Source organism: Cavia porcellus, unplaced genomic scaffold, assembly GCF_034190915.1.
Source record: "Cavia porcellus strain 051 isolate PalLab524CR breed Dunkin Hartley unplaced genomic scaffold, mCavPor4.1 scaffold_7, whole genome shotgun sequence".
NCBI lineage: Eukaryota > Metazoa > Chordata > Mammalia > Rodentia > Caviidae > Cavia > Cavia porcellus.
This window is the reverse complement of record NW_026947490.1, coordinates 22,897,270-22,923,352: the sequence shown is the minus strand read 5'-3', so window position 1 is coordinate 22,923,352 and position 26,083 is coordinate 22,897,270. Positions and strand designations below refer to the sequence as shown.

General features: G+C 53.2%; 1 protein-coding gene across 1 annotated transcript; it reads right to left on the bottom strand.

Annotated features, from left to right (window-relative positions):
• Clptm1 (CLPTM1 regulator of GABA type A receptor forward trafficking) lies at positions 1–25,518 on the bottom strand. The gene is made up of 14 exons (XM_003464571.5): positions 25,407–25,518; positions 19,366–19,478; positions 13,567–13,690; positions 12,656–12,814; positions 10,679–10,796; positions 6,136–6,221; positions 5,341–5,461; positions 4,407–4,651; positions 3,794–3,887; positions 2,145–2,335; positions 1,787–1,882; positions 1,392–1,527; positions 802–969; positions 1–692 (listed from the first exon to the last, which is right to left on the bottom strand). The coding sequence occupies exons 1-14, from the start codon at positions 25,476–25,478 to the stop codon at positions 457–459; spliced, it is 1,959 nt and encodes a 652-aa protein (XP_003464619.1). The 5' UTR covers positions 25,479–25,518; the 3' UTR covers positions 1–456.
• Positions 25,519–26,083: the final 565 nt, after the last annotated feature.

Below are 26,083 nucleotides of genomic sequence, written 5' to 3'. Positions count from 1 at the left end.
GGAAGTTGTTGGGTTTAAGTTAAACACCCATATGAATTTATTAAATCCAGACTGTTAAAGGGTGGCGGTCTGGGAGGACGGGGTCAGGGGACGAGGGACAAGATGATGGATGACCGAAGGCGTCCCACAGCGGGGCCCCGGCCCCTCTCTGCCCGGCCCCTCCCAGCGCCAAGTCAGAGTCACCATGATTCCCAGTGGTGTTGGGGGGCAGGGCGAATGGCTAGAAAGACACAGGGACAGACGGACAGTCGGCGCCTCCGCAAATATCGAGTCTGGCCTGCCTTGGCCCCTCATCACATGCCAGGCCCTGGCCCGAGGGGACCTCCCACTGCCCGGCCCGATCTGTCCAGGGGAGGGGCCATAGGGAAGGGAGGCGGGGGCCAGGGTGGCAGGGTGTGGTCACTAGGAGCCAGATCGGACGAGGAGGACCAGATCGGACAAGGAGGACTGTGGTGGTTAATCCTTTTTCTTGTCCTCTGCTGGCTTTGGAGGGGCTTCCTGGGGCTCAGATGTAGTAGCCTCCTTGCTGGCTGAAGTGGCAGGCGCAGATGGAAGGGCCCCTGCTGTCGTGGGGGCCTGGGGCACAGGGGCGGCTGCTGTGACATCCTCTCCACTCATGCCGAACTCGTTCACACGGGTGGGGTCGACGCGGTAGATCCACCGTTGGTAGAGGTAGATGAAGAACACCACGTCTGTGGGCACAGGTGGCATGAGGCAGGGGTGCCCACCCTCAGCCTGATGTAGAGGTGCCTGTGGGCCTGGGTCCCACCCCTGCCCACCCAACCACCCGTGGGGCCTCACCATCCCGCAGGCAACCGATCCGGTACATGACAGGCATCTTGATGACGAAGGCGAACAGGTCATCGATGAAGGTGTTGAGGGCCTTGTAAGTGAGCATGCGCCATGGCAGGTGGGCCACAGACTTGAGCTTGTAGTTGATGAACAGCTGGGGGGTCATGGTGATAAAGCCTATAGGCAGCGAGAGCACAGACACCCTGAGTGCAGGGCCCCATGTCCCAACCTCCAGCTCGCTCTGCACCAGGAATACTGGCACCCTCGCCACCCCCAACACCTCAGGTGTGTGCTGGCTTTAGGCGGTGGCATTTGTCCTGCCAACCAGATCCTTGCATGGCTCCCTCTCAGGCACCTTCCTGGACTGTTTGAATGCTGTCTCCTAGGAAAGGTCTCCCGCACCCACTTTCATATCCACCCCAGCTCTGCCCTCACCGAACTCATCTCTTGCCCTGAAGCCTAGAGGCTGTTTGCTCACTGAGTTCCCCATGAGACAAAATGCTGCTCTGGGGACACAACTAGAACCGTGCTGTTCACGTCCTCCCAGGAGCCCTGCCTGCCCCAGGGCTGACGTCATGTGGACCGAGGCGCAGGCTCACCAAAGGTCAGCAGGAAGCCGTAGAGCATGCTGAGCACCCAGGAGTACCAGCCCTTGTGCTCCAAGTACAGGAGGCTGTAGACGGCGTAGCAGCCCAGGAGCGGGAAGAGGATCCACGACAGGTACCGGAAGGCCATCTGCGGGTCACACAGGCCTGGAACCGGCTCCCGGCCTACCTGCCCCCCTGGCTCCCCACCCCACCCACCCACACCTGGTCAGGCAGGCTGGGCCAAGGGAATTTCCAGGTGGCCCTGGGAACTCTGGACTTGGCCAGGAAGTAGGTACAGAAGGCAGAAAGCACAGGGTGTGACACGGGGCCCCACAGCAGTTAGGCTCCTTCCCTCAGGAGCACGTGGGTGCTTGGAGACCACCCCCCAGGACTGTGGGGACACTCACGTCGTCATACACTTTGGTGGAGGACTCGATATACGTGGACTTGTCTTTGAAGGTCGGGCAGGGGAAGATTCCTGCCACCCTGTGCTCCCGGTCCAGCTGTGCCCAGAGGAGGAGGCCGAGGTCAGCTGTGCACTGCACCCCCCATGCCAGAACCGGCTGCTGCCCTTCCCCACTGTTCCCAGTTCCCCTGCCCTACGTGTGACCCAAAAAATCCCCTGGTGTGAAAATCCCCTAGGTCCTGGGAGTGAGGCAGGCATCGGGAAACCCCCAGGGACCAGTTCCAGGGTCAGCCTGGGCCACACCACTGTCCTGCTCACCTCTCCACCGCCCCTATGACACCACGGTGGCCCAGACTCACCCGGACATCCATGACCTTGGTGATCTTCCAGAGGTCGATGAGGACCCCGATGAAGACGCTGACCTGGACCACGAAGTTGGTCTCATTGTCCAGGATGTAAAGTAGTACCACAAAGGACTGGAAAACGCCGAAGAAGACGGAGCGCACAGACAGCCCCTCCAGGGACTGCCGGCTGTTCCAAAACTGGATGTCTGCTCGGAACGAGGCCCCCAAGAGTGAGGAGCTACCCACAGGCAGGCGGCTGCTCCTCCTCCACTAAGGTTCACTTGAGGGCCGGGCACCACCTGAGCACCCAACACAGGACCTCTATGGTGTCAGGTAGCCCAGGAGCAACCAGTGCCCCAGGGTGATGAAAGCTACTCAGGGAAGCGGGCTCCTTGAGGCTGCAGAGCCTGGCACGGCAGAACCCGGCCACACCAGGTCTGTGCATCATGGTGCCATCTTATCCCCTCCGTTCCTGTGGGAAGCACTGGTGCACATTTGGGGCCACCCCCACCCCCACCCCCTTTCCCCACGCCATGAAGGAACAGACCCGTGGATACCCTTAGGGTGTCTACAGTCCTGAGGCTCTGTCTATCCAGACAGCCCTGGGGCCTGGGTTGACACCAGCCCTCCAATCCCTGCTCTCCCCTGGGCTTCTCCCAGGCTAGAAATGCCAAAGGCCAGGCTGAGAAACTGCCAACTGCAGCCATGGGGGACAGAACTGACCTAGCAGGCCAGGGTTAAAGGGGACACCAGGCCACGGCATACAGGCCACCTGGTGGTCAGTCCTGGCTCACTTGCCCCAACACCAGCTCCACCCACCAGGTCCACCCGCCCACCCCATAGACCCGGAAGGACAGTCTGCATTGGGGTTCAGGTTGGGGTTAGGCCTTCACCTCATTTCTCATCTAGACAGAAGGAAGCCTGGCCAATCCAGCCCAGGGCCAGCAGAAGGGTCCAGGCTACCACACCAACTAACAGACTACAAGGCCATTGCAGGGTGGCTAGGAGGTGGCACTGTCAAGCCAGTATCACCATCACAGTGGTCCCCCTTACTCCTCCTGCAGAACCCTCCTCACTGGACAGGGACTGAGGTTCTAGAACCATGGGTAAGGGGCCCAGCTTGTGGCACCTTGCCTCCTCAATGCTGAGGACAATGCTCAGACAATGCTGGCTGAGGCTAGAGGAACCCTAACGGTGCCTGGCACATGGCCACTCCTCAAATGCAGGTCATCAGTATGGTCAGCCTTAGAACTTGGGGCCTTTGGGGACAGGCCTCTGGCCTTCCTGCTTGGGCCTTGTCTGTTCAGCCCAGAGGCCTTCCTTACAGGCAGCCTGCCCAGCAGGGCAACAGGAGGAGCTTCGGGGCTTCCCTGCCTTTGGTCTTGGAGTTCCCCGGCCCTGCTTCCTAGTGGCCCTGCTTCCTAGTGGTGCCAGCATGGCCTCCGCCCGAGCAGCAGGCCCAGCCCCTCTCTCAGCTCAGTGTCTGCTGGGAGGGAGCTCTGGAGCTGGGAGTTTTATGGCCACTGTCCCTGCCTAGCTCGCCAGGCCTCTGGAGAGTGGGGCTGAGAGATGGCACAAACGGGAGGATCTGGGGCTCTTGCTGCCACGAACCCTTCTATCCCCAGGCCCCACGGTGTCTCCCAGTCCTGTAGCCCTACACCTACCGTTCTTAAAGGCTAGGAACTCGAAGACACTGTGGACAATGGATACGATGATGGTGAGTGCCAGCAGGTAGGGGTTGGTCTCCAGGAGGGCAACCTGGGGAGGGTCATGGGATACACATGAGCACTGCCCCCCCAACCTGAGAGCTGACCCCTTCCTGGCCCTGCCTGTACGCCTGGCTGCCTGAAAGGGAGAAAGTATGTCAGCCCTGACAGTGCTCGGAGAAGGACAGACTAGGACAGAGAGGAAGATGACATGCAGAGAGATGCAGGAAAGAGGAGGGGAGCATGGAGACTGGGAGAGAGACAGAAAATTGAAGGGACAGCAGAGTTAGGAACAGAAGCCCAAGCATCTTCAGCTCTGGGCCACACAGCAGCCCCAACATCACACACTGGGGCAGAGAGGAGGACGGGGAGGGTACTTAGGACACGAAGCACTGAATGCAGGGCATGGGGTCAGGGAGGGCAGGTGCAGACCCAAGGGCAGCCGGGCACACAGAGAGCTGTGAGGAGGACCAGCCAGCACTGGAGGTCCACTCCCCACCCGCTGCGGAGGGGCCAGGGAGCTCTAGGTGGGAGTCCCCCTTGGCCTCTGCAGCCACCCCGCCCCGCTCACCTTCACTGAGTCCTGCTCTTCGTCTGACTGCTCGTACAGCTCATCACCCAGGAAGTTCCAGGGTGACTTGGTACTCTGCGCAGCATAGAGCTGCCAGCGCCACAGCGAGAGCGGGCAGAAGGAGACGCGCAGCGGCAGGCTGGCTAGGCTCTCGTTGATGGGGTAGTAGTCCTTCTGCAGGTTCCAGTAGTCATTGAAGTAGATGATGGGGTAGTAGTCGCCACTCACAGCATCGAACTTCACATCTGTGGGCACGGGGCAGGACCACTCTCAGCACGCTGGGGGCGGGTACCCAGTGGGACCCCCCAGCCACGCTGAAGCAAAAAGTGCTTCTGGGCTGTGTGTGAGGAGCTGAAGAGCCGGGACCTCAGTGGAAGGGACCCCGGTGGAAAGGACAGTGGGCTGAACAATGGACATGGCCGGCCACAGGTGACGATGCAGTTAGGAAACGTTCATGTCACTTCCGTGCTGTGAAAGCACTGGGAATCTGGAGGGGTTTTTTTTTTTTTTTTTTTGTCTTTTTCCTTTTTATCGGTACCGGGGATTGAACTCACGACTGCCTGCTTGCAAGGCAGGCGCTTATGCCGCGGAGCTAAATCTCCAGGCCCAGAATCTGGAGGTTTTTTTTTTTTTTTTTTTTTTTGTCTTTTTCATTTTTATCAGTACCAGGGATGCATCTGGAGTTTTCTGAGCTGCTGCCTCAACTGCAAAAGCTGGCAGCTGAGCACATTTTGGGAAAGCAGCCTTAGGGCTGAAGGCGACCTGCCCGCACAGTGATTCTGGTACATGGTGGCCAGGGTGGGCCTCCAAGGAGGTGGGAGTGTGGGGGAGCAGAGGGGACAGGACAGGGCAGTGCTGTGCAGTGGAGACCTAGGCAGGTCTCTCCAGGGTCCCCAGAAAGGAGATAGGGAGATGCTGCAGCTGCAGGGCTTACACTGGTCCAGGGGTGGAGGCACACTTCCCTTCACCCATGGCGTGTGGTCATCCACAATGTTGATGGTGATGTTGGGGTGCCAGTGGGAAATCACCTCCACAGGCCCATAGTCCTCGGCCCTCTGCAGGAGACGGGAAAGGGCAGCAGCTCAGAGATGGCAGGAGAGCCCAATGGCAGCAGCCTGTGTGCCTACCCCTGGGGAACCCCAGGACAATGGCAACAGCAGCACTGCAGCCACCACGGCCAATGTACACCGCTCACCTTCTGCTTACCTGGCCAGCTTGCAGCAGCCTGCAGGCCTGCCCCCTCCTTGGGTCCCGACCCCAGGAGCTAAGGAGTGAGGCTGAGAAGCAGAAGTAGCTTCTAGACAGCAGCAACGCCTCAAGTGACGGCCCCACCTCATGCAGAGAACTCCCCTGTGCCTTCTAGGGTGACAGCCTCCCCCCAGCCCTCCCAGTCACAGCACAACCAAGCCCGGGCCTGCTTGACAGCCACATGCCCGCTGCCTGCTCCACACTGCCAGTGTGGCCGTGGATCCAGCCCCCCACTTGCCAGCAGTGTCCCCACCTAGGATAGGACTGGTGGCAGCACCCACCTCCCCGGGCTGGCAAGAGGCTCATTTGTGAAGGAGTGCCAGCTACAATGGCCACGTCTGGAATCTTCCCACTCCCGCTGACTTCCAACCCCCTCCCCTGGGGACAGAAACTGAGGCTGAGGGCGGCATGGTGGCCTGATCAAGCCCACATGGGCTCCAGTGGTCTGGTAGCTAGACAGTGAGTGCCCCATTTATGTTACCTTGATCATCTCCGGGTCAGCTTCTGTCTCTCCTGTGAGCAGGTTCTTTGTTTTCTGGAATCTTCGGCGCTTATATTTGTTGATCACTGAGGGTGGATGGAGAGCAGGGAGGGATGTGAGACTTGGGGAACCCACAGATCCAGATGCCAGGCCTCTATCCAGCAGCAGTTGTTCCTGACCTCCCACTGATCAGCCTCTGCCTGAAGCCTCAGCTTCGCCCTGTGCCTGGCTGTCCCTCAGCCTCTGAGACCCTGATTAAATGTCCCTTCTCCCCCTGGTTCCCCAGCTACCCTCCAAAGGAGGCAGCTCTGTCTTTCACTCCCTAACCCACTCCCTAACCTTCATTTCTTCCAGTCTTCTGTCACTAAACAGACCAGCCCTCTAGTCACTCATGTGCCCTGTCTGCTCAGCCAGCTGCAAAACCACATGGTATCATGGAGCCTGCTCTGCACAGATATCCTACACATGCAGTCATACCCCCGGGGTTGCAATGGTTCCAGAGAAGCCCAGAACCACCACGGATGAGACCAGAGAGAGAAAACTTGGGGCTGAGTCCCCAGGCAGGATCGCCCTAACTTCCTCCTGCCAAGGCCAGGCCAGCCATAGGCCCTACACACCCCCTTGGGGCACTGCCAGGACTAGCCCACCCGTGTGCCCACCTCCTCCCTGCTGCAACCACCCGCTTGCACCTGAGTCAAGGATGGGAGATGAGAGAGGAGAAAAGGACCAAGCCAACAGCTCTAGAATCAGAGCCTGGCTCTGTCTTCTACACGTTGCTGAGTTTGGTCACTTCCTGGGCCCTCTATGTCTCCTCCAGAGACAGGGGACAAAAGTCTCTTCATGCTCCCGGGCCTGCTGCTCTTACATAAACAACAACTCTATCCTTTCTCTCATTAACTCGATGGGACCTGGCCCTATGACAACGGGTGGAGCACAGCCAAGGGTGGTTGTCTGGGAAGGGAAGAGGGGCTGCTACTGAGCAGTCCTGGGCTGGGGAGACACAGGAGCAGTGGGCTCTGGCTCAGGTACACACAGGAGGCATCACAATCCAGACACGCTAGTGTAGGAAGCAAAGCGCTTCCTCTGTCAGGTCATCAGGACTATATCATCCAGCCTGGGGATTACTGCCTGCATGGCCTCTGAGCACTGAAAACAAGGACTGGTCCAGCTGGAACTGTGTTGTCAGTGTGACTTGCACACCAGACCCTTGAAACTTGGTGCAAAAAAAAAAAACACAACAAAAATTTATTCCAGCCAGGTGTAATGGTGCACATCTGTAATCTCAGCACTTGGGAGGCTGTGGCAGGAGGATCACTGTGAGCTTGAAGCCAGTCTGAGCTATGTAGTGAGTTCAAGTCTAGCTTTGAACTACACAGCGAAACCCTGACTCAATAAATAAATAAATTAATTAATTAATTAATTAATGGGGGCTGGGAGTTTAGCTCAGTGGCATAAGCGCCTGCCTTGCAAGTGTACGGTTGTGAGTTCAATCCCTGGTACCGATAAAAATGAAAAAGACAAAAAATAAAAAATTAATGAATGAATAAGTACAATAAATATTTACTTATCTATTTATTCCAAGCCAAGCATGATGGTGCACGTATAATCTCAGCACTTGGGAGGCTGAGGCAATAGGATGGCCAAATTTAAGACCAGCCTGGGCTTCAGAGTGAGTTCAAGGCCAGACTGAACTAAATAGCAAGGTCCTCTCAAAAGAAGAAAAAAGTTTATTTTACACTGATTTCTTATAGAAATACAATAAGCTGAACTTCGTAACATTGTTACCATTGTTTCACTTAATCTTTTAGCTTACTTTTTCCTTAACCGCTTGGACTGGCCTCTAACCCTGAGCCTCCTGCCTTAGCCTCTAATGACTGGGATTATAGACCAGCACTGCTATACCCAGGTTACTTTACTCTCTACCTTCTTCCTGCGGGACACAGTAAAAGGTCTTTCTAGCTTGCTTTCTACCTTCAGAGACACAGCTGCTGTACATTCTAATCACTTGCCTTTGGGAGGGAAGGTATTTTTTTTTTGTTTTGTTTTGAGACAGGTCTCACTATGCAGTTCAGGCTGGCCTTGAGCTCACTTTGTAGCCCAGGTTGGTCTTCAACTCGCAATGATCCTCCTGCCTCAGCCTCCCGAGTGCTGGGATTACAGGCGTGAGCCACCATGCCCGGCTCCAAGGAAGGTATTTTGGTTTCAGGGTTGTTGTGGTTGTTTGGCGTTTGTGTGGTACTGGGCACTGAACCCAGGGCCTGATTACAGGTGTGCACCACCACTCCCTGCTAGAAAGGAGATTTTCTGACCAGGGTCTTGTTCTCCATCCTGCGTGGTCAGGTGACCTGCTTTAAGTCGCCCATGTTCTGGCTCTGAGGCTGAGGAAGGAGGCATCGATGACTCTGGGAATACTTTTCAGGTCCACTGGTATGTTTTGTACTGATATCTGTCACACTGAACCTCCTCGCACAGTGACAAAGATCAGTCATCAGAGTCAAAAGCACAGAAAACATTGGCATCAAACAAGGATCAACAAGATGACCAAGTGACCATCAGATGAAGGTAAATAGGATCCCGTCACCAGTCACCCACCTCAATCATATTCGGGCAACATTACCCAGACCTTGACCCTTCCCCAGACCCCAGACATCCACAGGGACCCTCCCTGCAGCTCATAACTCCTCCTCCACTGCAACAGCCCACCAGACACAGTCCTGGCACACTTGCTTAGCATGTGCCTGCAATGCTGCAGGGGACTTCTCCAAGGCAGCTTTGAGGACAGACATGAGCTCACCGACTGTTCACCCCATCTAGTGTAAGTGAAAAGAAAAACGACTATCCTTTAGGATATTTCTACACCAAAAGAAGCAAGGAGAGAAGACCTAACATGTATGAACAGAATGACATCTGTCACAGGTCACCCAGAAACAGTCAGATAGGCCTAAGCAAGTCCAAGGGGAAGCTGGCCATGGTTTTCAACAAAATAGTAGTGAGGTGGAAGACACAATATTCATGTTAGGAGAGTGGGGGCTGTTGGAGGAAGCCATTCTCCAGGGCTGCTGAAACTCAGGGACAGTATGGGGCTTCTATGGGGCAATGGATTCATGGCAGTGTCGTAAAAGCTGGGCACAGGACGCCCCTGGCAGTTTGTGTACCATGCACATCCACGGAGTCCCAGCACTCTGCAACACATAGACAGGAGGAAGGACTACAAATTTGAAAAAAAGTATAACTCAGTACAAAGGCCCTGGGTTCAATTCCAGTACCAAAAAGAAAAAGAAGAAAAAAAAAGGAAATGTCACAAGAATCCAGGCAAGTAGAAAGACAATTATTAACCTCCGGAAAACAAGAAATTAGGCAGAAAAAGAAGTAAAATATAACCAAATAACCATATCCATTATGTGCTTCTGGTCACCCCCTCAAAGGGCTGCCAGTGTAGCTCAGCAGGAGAGGACAAGGTGCCAGGTCTGATCCCCAACACGCATGCACACACGCACACACACATGTAGAGCATTTAAACACTGAGTATTAAACTAATTAAAAATGTGTTCCTCTATTGGGATTTCTTCTTTCAGAGTAGAGAATCAGTAAGTAACATCCAGCATTCAGGAGGCTGAGGCAGGAGGATTACAGAGTTTGAGGTCAGTCTGGGCTGCATGTTGAATTTGAGGCCAGCACAGATTACATGGCGAGATCCTGTCTCCCAACAAACAGCAGGACAACGTGTCCACGAGAGCATAGCGGAACAGCCCAGGGACTATAGAGCGACTGCGTGAGGAGTGGGGAGATGAGGCAGGCTTCCTCATCTAACACAGGTTTGTACAACAAGAGATTTTTAAAACATGTTAAGAGCTGTTACAGACATCCTCCCCTGACCCACAGCTTCTAGAGGTCACTTATGGCCCCTGGCAGTTTGTGTACCCATGCAAGACTATCCCAGGAAGCACTCAGCACTGTTCAGGCAGCCAGTCAGGATAAGACGGGGACAGTCCTTAAAAGGCAGGATCTCATTTGGTTACGAGACCCATGACCACCTTCCTTCACCCAGGATGGGCGCAGCTCAGACAGGAGTACAGGAACCAGGAAGCCAAGGTCACTGTACGGCCACACGGGCCTCCCAGACCTGAGCGCCAGCCCACAAAACACAGGTGTATACAGACTCCCCCAGGGCCTGTAACCCTGCAGCTCGTACTCATACAGGCCTGATGGACACAAGTGCAGTTAGAGACAGTACCCTGAGTGTCGCCACCGTTCATTGCAATTACTGTGAGGGTTATGCTCTCCAGGCCCTGCACTGTGCACAGCACCCCACCACCCCGTCTCTCCCTCAGGAGTCCCTGCACACCTGCTCTTTCCAGCTATTCCTTAGGATCACAAGAGTGTTACGAAGTGCAGAGGTGAGTGGTGCCTGAGCCTGTCCCACAGGTCCAGGGGCCCCAGAATGCCCTTGTGGACCTGGGAATCACTGTCTACCACTCCAGCCCAGGGACCCCCAGATTCCAGCCCCCTGGACGGTGGAGCCTGGCCGCAGAGAGTGACTTACTGCGGGACATGTGCACTGTGGCAAGCCGGCGGTACAGAGCCTTCTGCCGGGGATCTGGGTGGAAGCCACTCTTGGTGAAGTACACGTGGATATAGATGGAGCCATTCTGTTGGACACTCTGCAAGGGACAGACGGACAGGTGGGCAGGCAGCCACAGGTGAGGACAGGCAGGGCCTGACCCACGGCTGTTTACAGAGTGCTTGCAGTGGGATGTGCAGTGAGCAGGGAGGAGCCCATGCTGCAGTGAGGTAGACTCGGGTTTAGATTTGGACTCTGGTCTTGCCCAGAGCCTGTCAGCTATGTCGGCTTGGGCTTTCTCTCTGGCCTAGGGTCCATCTGTGCAGTTTCAGTCACCAAATGCTAACCAAAGAGCAGTGCACCGAGCCCCACTAGTGCGCCTGGTATGGTGCCCATGGACGTAACACAGCAAGGGCACAGTCACCACTGCTGGTGTCACTCACTAGCTAGGAGGATGAGGCTGACCCACATGAGCTTGTACATGGCCCCCGGCTCCGGGAACAACAGACACCATCTTCCCACACCCGCGAGTTCAGTGCCACTGCAAAGTCAGCCTCATGTAATGCGTGGGTCACATCCACATTGCACATGAGGAGTCACTGGGGCTCACACAATGGGGTGATGGGGTTCAGAGCACCTAAGCAGACTCCAGTCTGCAGGCTCCACAGCCCCAGCTTCCACTCGCCTGCCTGAGCCTTTCCCATGTTGCCACCTTAGGTTTCCCAGGAAGGGGACTACTCTTGTTGGATACAGATGAGTAAACTGAGGCTTGGCAGGGAGGCAAGCTGCCCAAGGACACTGCAGGGAAGGAGAAAGCCAAGTCTGAGCCTCCTCTGTCCCTCAAGCAGGGCTTAGGTTCATGAACCACACTGCGTGTTGCTGTCCCCTGGACCCTGACCCCAACCTGAAGCTTCAAGGAGGCGACATAGAAGTCCCTGGGGGAAGCTCTTCTGATGGGCTGGCCAGTCCCCAGCTTTCGCTGGGCCCCAGGCCCCGCCTGGGATGGTGTCACCCACCTCAAAGTGGTTATGTCCACACCCTCCGAGTCTACCACACAGGGACAGGCCAGAGACACTCTCGTCCTCCAGGGGATGGGGCGAGAAGAGCAGGCTCAGCCCTGGGAGGCCCTGAGGAAAGGTCGTCAGCACTCACTGATTCTGCACTGGTCCCCCGGTGGGGCTGACAGGAACATACCAATGACCGAGGTGGCCGAAGCCTGACCCTCACAGATGTCAGCCTCATAGGGAGAAAGACCTCTCCAGACTGAGCTCACAGGACAGACAAAGCTAGGATGGGAAGGACCCAGAGAAGCACCTAACTAGGCCCATACATGATGCGTGGGGTGGGGGGCGCCAAGTAGGCAGGATTTGAGGCCAGCTGCCACAGTCCAGAGTAGACAGCCTGAGTTCAATCACTCCCTGGGCAACTGTGGGAAAGTCACCATGCTGCTCTGTACCTCAGTTTCCCGTCTGTCCCCAACTATCTGCAAATAGATAGATATTCCTCCTTCATGGAGTTCAGGAAGGTTCCCATGAGCCAGTCTGGCTTGGTGCCCTGCACCAAGAGCAAAACTTCAATCAACCAATATCTATGGTATTTTGAAAAACGGCTGCCTGCCAACCTGGTGATGTGCATCATCACTAGCCTGTGTCCTGTGTCCTGTGCATCATCACTAGCCATTCCTTGGTTTAAAGTCAGGATGCAGCACACACCTGTAATTCAGCACTTGGGAAGCCAAGATAAGAGAACTGCAGTCAATTCAAGGCCAGCCTGGGCTAAACAATGAGTTCAAGGCCAGCCTGAACCACATAGCAAGACCCTGCCTAAAAAAAAAAAAAAAAATACACACACACACACACACACACATGAACAAATAAAATAAAAAATAAATAAATGATAAAGTCACCCGGAGGCAGCGGGGGGCCCTGGGCCATCCCACCCAGAGACCAATGGGCCCACCTGTGGGATATCGAGCTCGGCGAAGTGCTCGTAACAGCCATCGGAGTTTTCGCCACTGGTCCAGTCACCGTACACCAGGTCATGCTGCTCCCAGAAGAGTGCTGAGGTGGCGTTGAAGTCTGTAAAGTGCTCGTGCTCTGAGATGTACACGTGCAGGTTCTGGGGGGCAGGGGAGAGGTTCAGCGCTGCTGGGCAGAGCCTCTACAGGCTGCAGAGTGTGGGGGTGGCGGCTGGGACAGTCATACACTACAGGCACAGCTGTCGCAGTGTGGAGGACAGCGGAAAGAATGAAGTCACACACCATCACTGCACCTGTGCTAGTCTAAGCCTGGGACATCAGTAAGCAAGCAGCACCTGGGGTCAGGCCACCTTGCTGGTTAGATTTGAGGGGCTCTCCCTACAGTCTCCTCCTGTCCACTGCTTCTGGTCTCCTGGAGGGAGCTCTTCGGGCTCAGAGTAAAGCATGGTAGTCGCTGGCGACCCAGAAGGGGTGGCCAGCTCCAGAGAACTTCCTCCTTTCTCAATGCATCTTTGTTCAGAGCTTTGAGGCCACTGACCATGAACAGCTAAGTAGGGGTCACCTCCCCAGAGTCCTGTGAAACACAGCTTTGGAGAACAGAAAAGAGCCTGTCCCGTCATTCCCCTCCTTCTGCACCTGGTGAAGAAAATATAGATAGAGCGCCCAAAGACCCTGCTGCCAAAGTTTTTAAACAGCCCGATGAGACTTCTGCTGTCCCTCCTCCCAAACAAGCCAGCACCAAACCCAACAAGTTTCCACAACATGTGCCAGGCTACAGGTGCACAGTGACATTCCAGAACTGACAGCGCCCGAGCACCTGCTCTCTCCCACCCACTCCAGTCACTTATCACTCCTCCTCTGCCCCTCATGACATCTCCCATGTTGCGGTTACCATTAAAGTGTCTTTGGGGAACAGGTTGCGGCTGGCGACACGTGGGGCTCCTCCAGGGCCCGTCTGGTCCTGAGGGGCCGGCCCTCGACGGAACCAGCTGCTGATGGCCCAGATGATGAAGATCCTGTGGAGGGAGGAGCTGCTGTGAGGCCAGGTCTCTCCCTCCCCAGCACCTGCCCTCCTGCTGGCTCATGGATGCCTGGCCTGGGGCCGTTAATGCATGGCGGGGAAGGTGCTCCGGGCTGGGGAATGACAGGTGCCCCCAACTATGCCGCCGCTGGGAGACAGCCCAGACGCCTCTGGGTGCCCACAGGCCCTGGCACTGCACCAGTCATGCAGGGCTCCCACCCTGGGTCCTCCAGGAGCTCCTGGCAGCCACAGGAATTTAGATGCTCTGAAGCTCAGGTCCCATCCTCTGGGTGCCCAAGGAAAAGGAATCCACCTAAGAATCTGGAATCCTGCACGTATCAGTGGCACAAAATTTTAGGAAGCGCAACCTTTTCAAACTCCAAATCAACAGAAAATTGCAGGCGCAAGTGGGAAGTAGGTTAGTCCTCACTTTCAGTCAGTGGGCGAGGGGTTCAGATGAGACTGCGCAGCTCACTGAAGTTCACCGATACAGGGCAGAGCACGGACCAAGCACATGCAAGGGCCTGAGTTCAGTCCCCAGTGTAATCAGAAAACCAGTAACAACCAAAAACCCTGGGCATAATAAAACCAGCACACACTGAATACTATGAAAAAGATCATCGCCGACTCAAAAATGAGGGGTTTTACTTTCATTTTCCTCTTACAATACTGGGGTCGCAGGCACTCTACTACTGATCTTATTCTGATCCAGGATCTCTCTAAGTTGCTCAGGCCGGCCTCAAACTCACTGGCCTCTTCCTGCCTCTGTCTTCTCCTCCCTCTGCACTGGGATTCCAGGCATGTGCTACCATCCCAGACACACAGGTCATCTTTGGGTTATTTTTCTCACTTCTTTACACTTTTCTGACTTAAAGTTTAATGAACAAAACACTGCCTGCAAACAAAATCAAACAAACAAAACAGATACCCTCTGTCTGCCCCAGGAACTGTGTCTGTTTGCTAGATGTTCCCCCATATCCATCTTCCCTTTCTCCCACAGGAAGAAAGCTCCTAAATTTTAGGAGTCTGGGTCCACACAGCATAAGACTACAATTCTAGGCCCTGTTACAGGTAGATGTGATCACATGGAGAACTTCTGGCCAATAAAATTTGAAATCAATGTGTTAAGTGGGTGTCTGAGAACTGTACAAAAAAGGAAGGCATGTCTCTTGATTTTTTTTCTATTTCTATCATTCCTCTCCCCGGAACACGGATGTGATAACTGAATCTCTGGCAGCCATCTCAGGCCCTGAGGATCAGGGGTGCAAAATCAAGCAAGTCTGGAAGAGAAAGCAGGAAGGAGTCTGGGTCACAGGGATCCTGCATTCGGACTGGCACGTGAGAAAGCAACTCAGTTGTGTTAAGTGTAGGTATCCCGGGTAAATGAAGTTGTATAGTAACAAACGCAAAATGACAAGAGAAGTTAAGAGCCCAGCTACTAAGCTACAAAATATAGACCAAGCATCCCTAATCTGAAATGCTCCAAGATCCAAAAACTTCTGAGTGCTGACAAGAAGCCGCAGGCGGAAAATTCCACACCTGACCTCACATGACTAGTCACAGTCAAAACACAGGCCCTCTGATAGTTCTCCCCAGGGACTGTGGGTGGAGCAGAGAGAAATCACTTGCCTCGAATGAAGCCAAGCCCCAAGACTGACCCCCAGCAGGACTGAAAAAGAAGTGATTAAAAAAGAAACATACACAGTTACTTTCAGAGGCAGGTATGGCAGCATACACAATCCCAGTACTCTTTGGGAGGCTGAGGCAGAAACATCACAAGTTCAAGGCTGGCATATACTATCTGGTGAGATCTTGTCTGAAGAACCTCCAAAATTTTATCATAAGGTGTATAAAATAGATAGGAACATAAATAGATTTGCTTAGCTTGGGTCTCATTCCCAAGATCTATTATATACACATACATATTTTAACCCTCCTACACACACAAAATCCAGAATCGTAAATACTTGTGGACCCTAACATTTTGGATGAGAGGTACTCAATGTGAACCATGACCTCAGGGGAGACTTGATCTTTCTAGACTTTTGTCCTCAGAGGTTGAAATGGGGTAAAACAAAACAAACAAAAAAAACAGTATCTGTTCTTACAGGATCATTTATAAACACGTGAAAGTTTCCCACATGCGTCCATGGACACATACACACAGGCTAACAGCAGAATGGCCTAGTATGCACCAGTCCATGCTTCAGAAGTACTAGTTACTATCATCATTTTCATTACAGAAAAAAAGACATAAAAATTTTGGGACCTGGGACTGCCGCTTGGTGGCAGAGCATCTGCCTAGTGCACATGAGGCCCTGGGTTTCAGCTCGAGCATCACAAAGACAAAAGCAAGCACCCTAGTATGGAAAAGTACCATGGGTGGATGCTGGCGTGTCACCCGCTTGGGCCCTGCTCCTGACTGGGCAGGCTCAGGTGTGGGGACTTGCCTCTGCCTGCAGGAACCGTGGAGCCCTGGGGTCTGGGGTCTCAGGGGCCTCAGCCGAGCTGAGCCATCTGCTGCCTCCCAGGAATCAATGCAGAGTGCGGCTGGTGAGGTCTGGGACCGGGGCTCTCTGGGGACCCTGCTGCCTATGTGAGAAGCTCCCATTTTAGACTGTGCTCCTAGGGAGCTCTGCCCTGCTGACAGGATGGCCTGTGGACACCAGGTCCCAGGGTAAAACAAGGCAGATATCAGCTCTCCTGGCTTCCTGCTTCGGGAGAATACAGGATGTTCTGTGCATTCACAGGAGGGCTCATAGGCCTGTTAAGGTATGGGACCCTCCTCACACTTTCACTCTACCAAGTAAGCAACCCGCCCCCCTCACCCCACACTTTCATGTTCTGAAAAATGTAGGACTCTCCTCCCACACTGCTACTCTACAACCAGCTGCTACCCTGCTTCCACTCTAGGGACTACTACATAGTCGGAGGACTGCTCAAACCCCTGGACGCCACCCCTACCCACAAAAGCCACTGTCACACAATCTCCTTGATGCTTTGGAGATTTCACAGGTCCCTGAAAATATGCCTGAACCTAATTTAACAAGTCCAGTGGAGCTGGGGCTGGGTCTCAGTAGAGGAGGACTTGCTTGGCATGGCCAAGGCCCTGGATTCAATTCCCAGCATGGAAGGAAAAGCGAGAGGGAGAGAGTTAGTCAGTCCACAGTGTATTCCTGCAATCCCACTACTCAGGAGGCTGAGGCAAAAGGATTAAAGCAAGTTCAAGGCCACCCTGGGTGACACAGCAAGAACAGCTGCCTCAGAAAACTAAAACAAACAAAAGACTGCAGACAAGATGGTCTGCAAGCATCCACACAATGGACGCCTGAGGCGGCCGGCTCTAAGGAAGGAAATGAGCCTCCGCTGAGACTGTATTAATGCACTCTCTGAAGGAAGTGCCTTGTGATGCAGAGAGATTTCTCAGATACAGCTTGATGAAAAAATCCTGATGCAGGGCAGTGTGAAACAGGCTGTTGCTTATGTAAAATGCAGGCCAGGACAAACCAATCTTTATGCAGAGCCACTTGAAGCATGTAAAGAAGGGCCATGTAAACCAGTGCCCCAAATCACGGCCAAGGTGAAGAAAGAGGCTCAGGGCTCTGTGGCTGGAAAGTGGGCAGGAACAACACCCAGCTTTGGGGCTAAAGGGTTCTTTCCCACAAGGCCTCTCAGCGATTTCATCAGAGGCCATGGGCTACCTTCTACCTGTTTACATGTTTTTGGACTTTTTATTCTTTTTTAAACACTGAATAACAAAGTAATCTATAAAAGGAACTGTGGCCAACATGGACTAAGACCCCACAGATTCTCATGGAATCATTCTGACAACTCCTGAGCTAATCCCCATCCATGTGGTCACAACTGAGGCAGGAGAAGCGTGCTCACCTGACACGGCGCAGTGGAGGCAAACTTGGAACAGCCATGTTCTCACTGCTGCCTGAGGCCGCCCTCATGCTGAGAGGTGATCCTCTGCTGTGGACACCCAGGTGGGCCCCCACTGGCCTCTCCACTAGCAGGCCTGCCTCTGCCACCCTTACACGATCCCCTTAGGACCGAGCACTAAGACCCATGCTCATGCAGGCAGATGGAGAATAGGAGAGCGTGCCTTCCCATTACATCTGCCCTCACATCCAAAGGCACCACTTCCAGGGAATCAACCAACCACAGTCTGCCAGTCCTGCAGGGCTGGGCTGCAGCTAGGGGGAAGAGCATCACCTATATGTGCAAAGCTCTGAATTCCATCCCGAGAACCACAAAATCAAAACAAGAAAAAGAAAACATTCGCACTTCTGTAGGCTGAGGCAAGACGATCATGAGTTCAAGGCCAGTGTGAATTACATATTAAGATCTTGTCACAAAAACAAACAGCCAGGTGTGGTGGAGCACACCTGTAATCCCAGCTCTGAGGAGGCTGAGACAGGAGGATGGCAAATTTAAACTCAGCCAGCTGGGGTTTAGCTCAGCTGCTTAGTGCCTGCCTGGCAAGTGGGAGGTTGTAAATTCAATTCTTGGTGCTAAAAAAAACCCATAACAAAACAAAACAAGAATCAGGAGGTAAGGGGTCCACAGGAACAAAGAAAAGCCTAAAACAAAGATATGCAAAAAGTAACCATACCTGCAGTGGCATTTTTATAGAGGCTGGGGATTTAGCTCAGTGGCACAAGCACCTGCCTGGCAATCACAAGGTTATGAGTTCAACCTCCAGTACCAAAAAAGAAATTTATACTCAGCCTAGGCAATTCAGTTAGATTCTGTGTCAAAATAAAAACAAAAAATGGATGGCCCTGGGTTTAATTCCCAATGCCAAAAATAATAATAATAATAATTATTTTTTAATGGACCTTTAAGGACCGGGGATTTTTTAGCTCAATGGCATAAGTGCCTGTCTGGTAAGTGTAAGGTCATGAGTTCGATCCCTGGTACCAAAAAGAAATTTAAACCAAAAAAAAAAAAAAAAGAAAGAAAGAGAGAAAAGAAAAGAAATTACTGATGCTTATGTTCACGGGCTAGGGATTTAGCTTAAGCGCTTGCCTGGCAAGTGCAAAATCATGAGTTTGATCCCCAGTACCAAAAAAAAAAAAAAAAGGAGCATTAAAGGACCAATGTTATGCTATGCATAAATTCTGGGGTCAAGCCAGTAATACAGCTCAGCAGTGGCATAACCAACTGCCTGGCCAAGTTCAAGGTCCTGAGCTCGACTCCCAGTACCATAAAAAAAAATTCCAGGTCAAAGGTCTTCCTCCCCCAACTCCTACGCTCAAAGAATAAGGGCCTCAGAGACTGCTCTAGCGATCAGGCCTTTAATCAACAGGTCATTAAGGGACAAGGGGCATGGCTCAGTGGCTGAGCATGTGATCAGCATGCAATCCCGAGCCCACAAAAATTTTTTTAAATAAAGAAGCAATTAAAGGGAAGGGAATTTAGCTTAGTGGCACAGCTCCCCGAGTTTGATTCCCAGTACCAAAAAAAAAAGCAATTAAGGTTAAATGAGGTCCTAATCCACTGTAGCCGGTGTCATTATGAACAGTGGCCAGCTACAAGCCTGGGGAGTGGTCTCCAGAGTGGGGAGGACATTGAGCTTGATATTGGCACAGCAGCGATCATCACCCTGGGTGGATTTTCCCCTGATGAGCACTGTCAGAGACAAACCCAGGCCCACCTGCTCACCTGAACAGCACGCCTTTGATGATCTGCCAGACATTGGGTGCTGGCTGGGGTGGTGGGTTCTGGGGCTGGGTCTCCGTCTGTGGGTCCCTTCCGATGCTGCCATTGCTGGTCACCTGTGGGGGACAGAGAACAAGATGAGGCAGGGTAATGGGCCTGGGCCACAGGACTCTCTCGGGCACCGCTGTGCACCATGGCACAGACAGGCTGAACACACAGCGGGCCTGAGCTACATACAGAGGAGGAACCAACAAAAGCACCTGGGAAAAATGCCGGTTCCCCTTGTTAGGAGGAAAAATGTTCCTGAAACAGCCCATGGGTGCAGGGGACACCAGGGCCCTGTGCTGCCCTCTGCTCTGCAATCTGTATGGAGTAAAACTCATCTGCAGACAGGCACATCACAGAGCGGGCAGGACTGGGGTGCTGGAGCCCAGTGGAGGGGTCACAGGCTGCCAGCTATGACACAGCAGGTAGGAGGGTGTAGGTACAGCAGGCGACATACAGGCTAAGACAGCCACTGCCCCCTGAGGCTGGAGGCAGCCATTGGGGACAGCCACAGGAAAGGTCTTACGGCAGGTGCCATCCTGCGTGGGGCAGCTGGTCAGTCCAACAGGAAAATGAGACCCAGAAAACCCAGAGTGCAGTATCACTAGCCACAGACAGATCAGGAGCCTGAACAACATGGCAAGACCCTGTCTCAGAAAACAGCAAAAGGTAAACAGGAAGGTAAATGGGGAAAAGTGCCCTGAAAAAATAAGCAGCAGGAGTGACGGGCAGCAGGTACCCTCTATGGGTCAGGTGTCAGGGAGGTTCCTGAGGAGCTGCCTTTGACTTCTGGGTGGGACCTCAGCCTGGCAGCCCTAGGTAGAGGGTCTTAGAGGAAAAGGAGCGGGGAGGGGTGTGCAGGGGAGTGAGGCCACAGACACCAGGGTCCCCTCCAACCAGGCCTGGCTCTGGGAACAGAGACACCACACTCAGGTCTGCATCATGTCTGAGCTGACTCAGAGTCAGGAACAGAGCCCGGGCAGGCCAGAACCAGAACACTGGCTGCCTCCTATGTCTCACCTCTGACCAGCAACAGATAACCTGGCTGGGGATGTCCCACACGCAGACTAAAACCATGAGGAAAGGCCTTCAGCCCCCACCCCCAGTAACCACAATCAAAGACATAGATATTCAAAAGCACTGGCAGTGCTGGGCATGGTGATGCAAGCCTGGAATCCCACACTCTGGAAAGTTGAGGCAGGAGGGTCACAAGTTGAAGCCCACCGTGGACAATTTCGAGACTTAGCAAGATCATGTCTCAAAATAAAAAATTTAATGAGGTGAAGGGTGCTGGGGATATATCTTAGTGCAAAAGCTTTGCATTCAATCCTCAGTATACACTGGGGGGAAATGGGAATGCAAAATCATGCAGCTGCTTTGGAAACCTGCACCTACCATACAAAGCAGCAAACCGAGTCTGGGCAGCAATCCAGGAGACAGGAAGACATATGTCTGCACATGAGCTTGTACACAAACCTTCATGGCGGTATTATCTGTAACAGCCCAAAATGACAAACAACCCAAGGCTCTTCAATAATTGAATGAATGAACAAACTGTGATGTGGCCATGGAACTCTGCTCAGCAATAAAAGGCAACAAGCACAGCAAGCACGGTGGGACACACAGTGATCCCCGCACTCGGGATCCCAGCACTTGAAGAAGGGATCTGGCAAGTTCCAGGCGAGCCTGAGCTACACAGTGAGTTCAAGGCCAGCCTAAACAACAGAGTGAGGCCCTGTCTCAAAAAAAACAAAACAAGACAAACAAAAGCAGACTTCTTTGAGGTGTGGAAGTACCATCACCCCTGTGTCTACGTACAGATCCTGCAACCAAGGATTCAACCTGCCGTGGATAGAAAACATTCAGAGAAGAGACAACTACATCTGCACTTCACACACACAGACGCTTTCCTACCAGTATCCCCTAAACAACCCAATAGAGCGCACTCCACGCGAGGTCAGTCACCAGAGATAGCTTCTGTGCAGCTCACATGCAAACACCATGCTGTTTAGGCTTTTTTCCCTAAGAGGAACAAGGTTTCACTATGTAGATCACACTAGACTTAAATTCAAACACCCCGTGTAGCCACAGCCCAGGCTACACGAGGGGGAGATCCTTGTTCCAGAACCCCCACCCCAACCTGTGCTGGGATCAACGCCCTGCCTCACTGCATCTGGCTCTATACTGCTTTACATAAAGGACTTGAGCATCCAAGATCTGCTATGGGAGGCAAGTCCTGGAGCAGCATTGGGACAGCTATCATCTCAAACTGAACTGCAATCCTGGGTTCACTGAACTGCAAATTACCAAACTCCACTATACTCCACATGGGCCACAGCTGGATGTGACAGTCTCTAAGTCACCTCCATCAGCAGTACCTGTGGGGGCTCCTCTGGCCTGCAGAGTAGAAACTAAGTTCTCCCTCCAACCATTCCAGCACATTTCTGCATCAAACTCAGCATCTTCCGCCTCAGGGCCTTTGCACTGGCTGCTCCCATCACCTGAAAGGCTTTTCCCATGACTACCTTTATGACTCCCTCCCCTTCAGGTCTTTGGTCAAATTTGCCTTCTCAGAGAAGCCTTCCTGGACTACCTTATTTATCCTGCGGCCTCAGCCAGGGATATAGCTCAGAGGCATAAGCATCTGCCTGGCAAGCACAAGGTCCTGAGTTCAATTCCCAATACAAAAAAAAAAAACAAAACAAAAACTTGCAGTCCCTCTCCTGATCCACCCCTCACTTCCTATCCCCACTCCAGCTCCATTTCTGTCTACAACATTTACAGCATTACCATCTGAGGTGCTGTGTATTTTTCTTCCTTACCTTGCACCATGTGTGCCTGTCCCTGTCTGTCCCCACCTAGTGTCCAAACAGAACTTGGGTTCCATGAAGGTAGGGCCTCAAGCATGCAGTACTGACTCAACCCACACCGAGGCAGAAATGTGGAGCTGGGGCTCTGTGCATGGGCTTTCCACCAAAACAGGAACCGGTAGGCTGTGGCATGGGACTGGGTAAGGTTGTCCACTGCGCCAGGCCCCTGGGCTAGGGAACAATGGCGGGAGTTGCAGACACAGCAGTGATAAGCCACAGCTCCTGCTCTTGACCTGTCTGTCCAATCTCACATGAGACCCCAAGGAACAGCCTCCAGGGGCCAACGAACCCTATGGCTACGACCATAGGGCTGCAAACAAGCCAATCTGCACCACAGCCTGTGGACTGCCTGGCTCCGCCACAGGCAGCAAAGACTCTACTTCATTCATTCCACGAACTCTGAGCTCCTCCTCTCTACCCAGCACTGAACTGAGCAGTGCCTACAACACAGTGGTGGTCAGCACAGTCGTGAGGCTGCCCTCCTAGGGCTCCTACTCCAGTGCAGTAAACCCAGCTCTCCAGGGAGGCTGGGCCACGGACCCAGTCGGAGAGGATCAGGGAAGGCTTTCTATGGGAGGAGATGTCTGAGATCTGTAGGAGCCGTGCAGAGTACCCAGGTAGAGAAGATACATACGCAAAGGGCTGAGGGAAGAGATTCGAGAAGCTCCTGGGAATGGGAGGTTGGCAGGGATCACCCTCCTCTAGTCCAGTGGTGCTCAACAAAGGTGATTCAGGGGCTGGGGGTTTAGCTCAGCGGCGTAAGCACCTGCCTTGCAAGCAGGCGGTCGTGAGTTCAATCCCCGGTACCGATAAAAATGAAAAAGACAAACAAACAAACAAAAAAAAGGTGATTCTGTCAACAGGCATTTGGCAACATCTGGAGACATTTTTGGTTGTCACAACCCAGGATGGGGAATGTATGCTTCCGACACCTTCTACAGAGGTCAGCAATGTTGCTAAGCATCCTAAGGCACATGGTGCAGCCCCCACAAAGGAGAACTATCCAATCCAAAGATGTCAATAGTGCTGGCCTTGACCAGTCCTGGTCTAAACCAAGTATGGTGGTACATGCTTGTAATCCCTGCACGAGGAAGGCTGAGGCAGGATGAATGCCATGAGCTTGAGGCCACCCTGAATTACATAATGAATTCAAGACTAGCCTGAACTACATAGTGAGATCTTGCCTCAAAAAAATCAAAAAGTGGTCACTGAGCATGGTGACCTATAATCTCAGTGTTCAGAAGACTGAAGCAGGAGGATTGTTGGGAGTTCAAGATTAACCTGCGCTACAAAGTGAGCTTAAGAACAGCCTGAATTGCAGAGTGAGACCCTGTCTCAAAAAGACAAAAAAAGGAAAACAGGGAGAAGTCCTAGTTCAGGCTGAAAGAGCGTCAGATCATGTGAGGCCTGGATCTGCTAAAAGAAATAAATAAGTAAGTAAATGTACTCTAACCTGAACACAAAGGGATGGGCATTAAAAGACTTCAGACTCAGGGCAAGGAAAGGTCCAAATCCAGCGCTCAGAAGGCTGAGGCAGGAATATCATGAGTTGGAGGCAGGCTGGGGCTACATACACAGAGCCCTGTATCAAAAGGAGGAAACAGGCCTAGATGTGTCTGGAAGCTCAGGACAGTAAGAGCAACTTGAACCCTGGTCTCCTGAGCTACCCTACCCCCAATAATCAACAGGAACTTAGAAGAGAAAAGACCTCCCTTCCAAAAGATTGGGAAGCCTCTAAAGACAGGGCCTTCATCTTTCCATTCCAGCACACACTCAACGGTCATTTCCTGAGCTGCTGCACTCAGGCCCAGAACTAGCTGAAAGTGCTAAGACTCAGTACTCTAGGTGTGTTGGGCTCCATTAGCCACTCCAGGTATTAGGCTCCAAATATACCCTGGTGTCCTTCCCAGATATTATTTGTCCCTCCTTTGGATTCCCCCAGGCTCTGACTGGGACTTTTGTCATTATTCTACTCATCAAGATTATAGTTGTTGCCAAACATGGTGGCGCACACCTATGATCTAAGCACTCAGGGAGGCTGAGGCAGGAGAATCATTATGGGTTGGGCCTGGGCTACAAAATGAGCACAAGGTCAGCCTGAATTGCATAGTGAGACCCTGTCTCAAAAACACCAAAAAAAAAAAAAAAAAAAGATTAACACTGTTTACATGATAGTCTCCTCTCCCACTCCCCTAGCAGCAGGGACATGGCTGGAGTCAGCTTTGTGGTCCATTACAGACAGGGCTGGCCTCCCTGTCCAACTCACTAACCACTGGAGAATGAAGGCCCAAAGCGAGAAAGGAACTTGGCCAAGGTCACAGAGAGAGTCGGCTTCATTCTGCCCTCCCAATCCGCACTCTGCTCCCCTGAGCTGCCTCCCACGCAAGTGAGATCCCGGTGGGTGGGTCGACAGCACCTTGCTGTCACTCCATCCATTCCCCAGATGCTTGAACGGTGCCTGCCAAAATTGGTGTGCTTGGCATTCTCAGTTTAGTTTGGGTAGCCGTGGGTCAAAAGTCATCTCCATCAGGTTCAATTCCCTTACCAACATTCACTACCCATCGCAGTCGGGATCAGCCTGGGTCCCAGAATGGATGCCAAACTTATCCTGGGTGACCTTTTGCCAGCGCCTTAGTCTCCCTATTACTCAGATTCCTGCCTGTAAAATGGGTCCGTCGACAGTCCGTGCCCTCAGGATGATTCCTTGATTAACCCAGAGCTAGAAAGCTCGCACTTAACCAGCGCCCACATCTCAGATTTTGCGAGCGACAGTTTGAACGCCAGACCACTCTAAGAATGGTCTTGGAGCATGGAATCAGAGTCAAGAACCCGGGACGACTGCATACAAGTCTGCACCCCACCATGCCACTGTCTCCTTGGCTCGAGCACTGAGCCTGGTGCCTGTCCGGCACGAGCGTGCAGGGGACCGGACGCGCAACAGGGACGGTTCCCGCCACCGGACGGCCCGGGCTCCTGGACTGCCCGGCCTCGTCTGGGCCCAATATTCAAGGTCCCTCTGGCCAAGGAGAACCCAGTGCACTAGAGTCCGCGAAGAATGGCAAGACACGCTCCATGGGAGGCCCCCCAACCTGGGGAAAAGCCCCCGCAGGTCCCTTTTGGCCTCTGTACCTGACCGGAGCCGTTTCCCCCGGCTGCCACCACGGCGCTGCCGGCCCCGTCCGCCTCCTGCGCCGCCGCCATCTTCCCGCTCCGGGTCCCCGCCCCCGCCGCCAGCCCCGCCCCGTCCCCGACAGCGCCAGCGCGATCGCGCGAGATTTCACAGGTAGAGCGAGCCACTGGGCCACCGTATCTGGCCGAAGAGCCTCGGCCACGCCTTCGGAAGAGCCAGTTCCGTTTGCAAAAGACCCAACCTGGCCACCGTATTCAGCCGGCTCCACAGCTTGTTTGTTTTCACCTGTAGGGACATGGCTATATCCTCTGCAGTCCCTGAGCTTTCTGCCCTAACAGGTGCATTTGTCACGAGTTCTGTTCACTTCTTGCTCCTCTAATTAACTGCCTTTTCGTATTATATGAGCCTTCCCTGTCATCCTGCCCACTTCGACCTGCAGATTCCTCCAGGCTTTTTCATTCCCTGCTTCTTGAGCTTTTCCAGCCGCCGTAACGCGTGAAAAAGTCCCACTTCAACCACGCCTCTCTGCATTAAAAGAACCTATCCGGCCATCGTACTCGCAGCGAAGGAACATTGCCTGTTACCTTATTTTAGACGCCTCTGAATTTACACCAGCCACCCTTTGCTCCATCAAGTCCCTGGGGTCACAATCAAAATTTTGTGCATTCAAGGGACC

Bases quoted from the DNA above. Each gene is read 5' to 3' on its own strand.
- Clptm1 (XM_003464571.5), bottom strand. From the start codon at position 25,478: ATGGCGGCGGCGCAGGAGGCGGACGGGGCCGGCAGCGCCGTGGTGGCA. The intron at 10,797-12,655 runs GTGGGCCCATTG...TGTCCCTTGCAG, and splicing joins CCGAGCTCGATATCCCACAG to AGTGTCCAACAGAATGGCTC. The intron at 1,883-2,144 runs GTGAGTCTGGGC...CTCTGGGCACAG, and splicing joins CCAAGGTCATGGATGTCCGG to CTGGACCGGGAGCACAGGGT.